Raw genomic sequence first — 4,792 nt, 5'->3', positions numbered from 1 at the left:
CTGCGCCTGCGCAGCGCGGGGGTGGAAATTACGCAGCTCATTTACACACTTTTCCTGAAGATAGAAGAGTTTGTTGAATCTGACGTGACATGTTCGTACGAACCCTTTGTACGAACAAAAGTAAGAGAAATTTAGGAGAAGAATACGAACATGTTCTTGTATGAGGTCCATTGTGCCCAAAAGGCATGTCAGAACCAAACAGTTGGGTGCACACACGCTGTTAGAATTTGACAGTAATATGTTTTATCGAAACACGTAGCGTTCCTTAAACGATTGAATATCRCCTTTCACCTTTTAATCGACGTGTGTATAAGGTATACCCGTTAGTAATAAATGTGTTTAACTATCAATTAGACTTTTTTTTAACTTTTCCACAAAATGTCATTGTCCCCTGTTCCTTGTTTCAGTCTGAAGGGGTCAGCGGGGTCGACTCACAGGATTGGAGGGTGCTGACTGCTATGCCTGCTGGGTAGTAAAGTAGAGGATGGGGAGCAGAGGGTGGGAGCCGGGGGTCAGGGGTGTGTGCTGCGAAGGTTAACAGAGGTGAAAAGGTAATTGTGATCAGGCAGCGTGAGCAGACAGAGGATGGACTTCATTAGCTCAAAAGTGAGGATTAGGAATCAAAGCTAATTGATTCACCAAGAAGTGAAGATGTTAAAAGGAAATCGAACGTGCTCGATTAGTGATTTATGTGCATTTTTTATGAGTGTTTATTAAATGTTGTTTAAGTGACCTGGTAAAGCTGCAGGGTTTACTGCTGCAGAGATCATAAATCGCCTACTTCCTGTTCTGTTTTTTTAAACAAAGCCATATGTTCCCAAATACTTTATAACCTTCTGAGTTTTTGAAAAATAATTTAGCAAAGTAACTCTAAAAGAACACAAAGTGGTGGCATTTCTTTGAGTTTAAAGCTTTGTTTTTTGGTTTTAAATTAATGCAACAAAAGTTTTTATATTTGAACTTCTCAACAATCGGAAGTTTAGCTCCCAGAAGAACACCTCAAACATTTAGTTTTGCTGAAATACTCGAGGCTTTTCTGAAAAAGACTCAATTTTSTTTTAGTAAATTACTATAAAACATGTTTATATCTTTCATTATTCTTTCTTTGTCATGCGTGTTTGTTAGTGTAATATCTTATGAAACAGTGGATAAATATGAATGAAACTCGCAAAAAATAATCAGTTGGTAACTTATTCACTTTTGGATTCAGTCCAATTCAAGATGGCCACCACAGCTAATCAACATAAGCCAATCCCTAAAATAGATGTAAACGAGTCAGTTTGTTTTTGTGTTTGGCTTCTCTCATCTGCAGCCATGAAAGATTTGTAAAATATAATTTTATAATATCTGACATCTATTAGATTTAAAGGTGTAACAACAGGTGTTCACCACTAGAGGGCAGCATCAGCACAGCAAAAGTTTCCAAAAACATTTGATTCAAACTGTCAACTCTCCTTTATATTATGAGTTTTTTTATTATTATTTCATTCCTAAGAGATAATTCTAACAAAAAGTTTTCAATTCATAACTCTGCATGTCTCTGCCTCTCCTCCAGGCGGTCTACAAACTTGCTGATGTGTCCTGTAAGTGTCACGGAGTCTCYGGCTCCTGCAGCCTGAAAACCTGTTGGCTCCAGCTGGCTGACTTCAGGCGGGTGGGAGAGTTCCTCAAAGAGAAGTACGACAGCGCCGCAGCCATGAGGATCAGTCGCAAGGTACACGCCGCTGATGCTAATCTGTTTTTWAAAAAAAAMCATTTGAAATGTTGCTCAGTGGTCTCTCTTCATCCTGCTGAAGGGAAAGCTGGAGCTCGTAGACAAGCGCTTCAACAACCCGACGCCCGAGGACGTGGTCTACATCGACCCGAGCCCGGACTACTGCCTCCGGAACGAGACCACGGGCTCGCTGGGCACGCACGGGCGGCTCTGCAACAAAACGTCGGAGGGCATGGACGGCTGCGAGCTGATGTGCTGCGGCCGGGGCTACGACCAGTTCAAGACCTACAAGCACGAGCGCTGCCACTGCAAGTTCCACTGGTGCTGCTACGTCAAGTGCAAGCGCTGCACGTCGCTCGTGGACCAGTTCGTGTGCAAATAGCACGCAGTAGAGGGCAACGACGGAGGGGGATTATTCTGGGTTTGGCTCAGGATGCGACAAGCTGGATGTTGTCAATTCTTCATGAAAAGACGTCCCAAAAAGCACAAGAAGGGAATTAAAATGGAGCAATCAGAAGCAGATTCTTTTAAAGGGGACACTTTGTCAAGTGTGAGATGAATAAATATATAATAAAATAATAAACATACAACTTATAAATTCTTATTTTAGGAGATTTTAAATCTTTGAGGTTATATGAAGTCCTCCTTTGTGTGCCTGCTGTTTTTGTTAAAACATCTTCCATCAGCCCGACGTGACAGGAAGTCCAAACTGTTACGATTAGAGAAAAGAGAGACAGAATTATTGTTCTGGGTGCGTGAATTTAAAACCTGATGTGCTACGGGACAGACAAGGAACTGAAAAGAAAAACAGAAGGAATCTGAATTTTAAAAAAAAAACTCAACATCCTTTCCAACTTTGAAAACTTCCACACAGGAACAGCAGCAAACACAAAATTCAAATCAAGCCCAGAAATAAAAAAAAAGACACAACTCACTCCTGTTTCTGGCGCCTGACAGATGGATCTGTKTGCGGCTTAATGAGGCCTGCTGCTCGCAGCCATCTTGACTTTTTGCAGCCGTTTAAACAAGCAGCTCCGTAACCTTCAGCTGACAGAGGGGCGAGCAAACCCTCCATTAGTGAGATTAATGTGCCGAGTCATCCTTAATGAAGACGTGTTGGGCGCGAGCGCTCGTCTTCATCTGGTGTTCCCACACAGGTGTTAAGCGAGGAACGGAGCCCCCGTCGTGCCCGCTTGGCTTTAACGTTTTGTACGGATGCAGATCACAGATACGACAAACGTGAAGAGGATCGGATGAAGAAGATTCAACGYGCTGCGAGAAAACCCCTGGAAACACGACTGGACTTTGAAGAAATAGATTTTTTTTAAAAAGTATATTTTTATTACTGTTTATAATTTCTTCATGTTTTATACATTTTATTGTTTATTCCTTTGATAAAGTAGTCTTTGAAGAGTTTGTCTGCTGCAGTTCTTTTGGGGGGCCAACATCCTGACAGTGGAGTCTTTGTCCGTCCCGTGGCTGTTTTGGAAAAGACGATGCTGTGATKGTGAAATAGAGACAGGAAGTGTCGCAATGCAAGAACAAGTACAAAAACATAAAAAAAAATTGTTTTAAATTTAGCTCGTCAAAGACTGCAAACAGAATCTGAAATTAAATTTAAATATTTGTGCATGAATTCATAAGGTTCTATTTTTGCTATRTTTAGCTTTTAGTGAAGCCTTTTGCTGCTTTAATCATCAAGTTTGCCTCTTTTCACTTTAGCGTTCTGCCTTTTTTAGCTTTAACGTCTCAGTTTCAGCTTCCCTAAAGCCAGCCGGCACTCAGCATTCACACTAAATATTGTTTCTCCTGTTGCGTTTGATTTGTTTTTATGACCCTRCAGCTTGTCAATCCACTCTATGTCCCAAACACTTATTGTCCATTAGGCAGAAGTCATAAAGGCTGGATTTTCTTGTGCCTTCTTTCTTRTAAAATGTCCTAATCGGTTTGTTCAACGWGCTCTTCAAAGCTGAATGTTAAGCACTTGAGGCTAATCATGCACCCGGCCTGCTAACCAACCTGTTCCTCTGCACAGGTGAAGGGATTAGACCTGCAGCTCTGTCTCACCCTGTGTGTGTTTTCTGTTTATTKTTTTAATGCGGTTGCTTATTAGAGCTGAAAAAAAGCAGTGTTTTGGTAAGCGTTTACTTGCAGGTGTGTTTATACACCTTGCTGTGATATGTGGGACCTAATAAGGATTAGACGAGTGAAAGTTTAATCTGAGGGTCCGTGTAATCCTCACCTGACCGCCATCTGTCCCTGTGATGCTGCCAGTTTAAAGTCCCTCAGATAAACGAAGGTTTTCTAATATTTCAAGAGCTCCAGTTTCACTCAGTTATTTTCTTAACAAATTTGATTTGAATGGATTTTCATTTCCTCAATTCCCAGAGTCCCATCTCTCTGAGGTCGCCCAAATCTCCTCGTTTCAACAGTTTATTTTTCACGTTCTGCTCTTTTTAGTTGACGTTGAGGAATGAGACAATTTTCTCTACAACCTGTTCTGTGTAGCAGGAGAGGATTCCTGCTTGTCCACGCCTCAGGATGGATCATTTATCATGTAAAACTGTACATAAAGCCATCAGCAAACTACCGCAGCATCATGGATATGGTGTTTGTAGATAAGCAAGTTTTTCTTTTTTTTTCTTTTTACACCCAAGCAACACTTTCAGAGCTTGTTTGAGTCAGCTGCTCCGTGTTTTCAGCTCCCCGACACAAACAGAGCTGAAGTCAAACACAAACGCTCAGCCACTTATCCATAAGCTCAGTCACCCGAGGGCTTTCTGCACACAGAATGGATCGCTGAGTATCTTCCTGCAGATGTGGTTAAATGCACCGAGAGATGGAAGGTCAGTTCCTGCGTCAGGGCTGCCTTTTTCTTTCAGCTTCATCGATGTCTTCTAAACCTGTTCTGTTTATTGAACCTCCTCCGATTCAACAAGCTAAAACATGTGCTGTTTTATTTTTCATAAGTTGCAGCTGAGTAATATGGGCTGCCGTTTGTAACGTTTTACAGTCAAAAATTACCACCAATATTTTTGTTTTATTTGGCCTTTTACAAGAAAAAAAACTGATTTATTT

At 41.3% G+C, this 4,792-nt stretch overlaps 1 protein-coding gene across 1 annotated transcript in view; it reads left to right on the top strand.

Annotated features, from left to right (window-relative positions):
- Nucleotides 1-2,198, top strand: part of wnt5b (wingless-type MMTV integration site family, member 5b) — a 12,433-nt gene extending 10,235 nt beyond the window's left edge. The window contains exons 5-6 of the mRNA XM_014014509.1: nt 1,556-1,714; nt 1,797-2,198. Coding sequence (XP_013869963.1) covers nt 1,556-1,714; nt 1,797-2,096 — 459 coding nt within the window. The 3' untranslated portion in view covers nt 2,097-2,198. The remainder of the gene's footprint in view (nt 1-1,555; nt 1,715-1,796) is intronic.
- Nucleotides 2,199-4,792: the final 2,594 nt, after the last annotated feature.

Source organism: Austrofundulus limnaeus, unplaced genomic scaffold, assembly GCF_001266775.1.
Source record: "Austrofundulus limnaeus strain Quisiro unplaced genomic scaffold, Austrofundulus_limnaeus-1.0 Scaffold115, whole genome shotgun sequence".
NCBI classification, from domain to species: domain Eukaryota; kingdom Metazoa; phylum Chordata; class Actinopteri; order Cyprinodontiformes; family Rivulidae; genus Austrofundulus; species Austrofundulus limnaeus.
The sequence above is the reverse complement of the archived record's forward strand: the minus strand, read 5'-3'. Positions and strand labels throughout refer to the sequence as shown.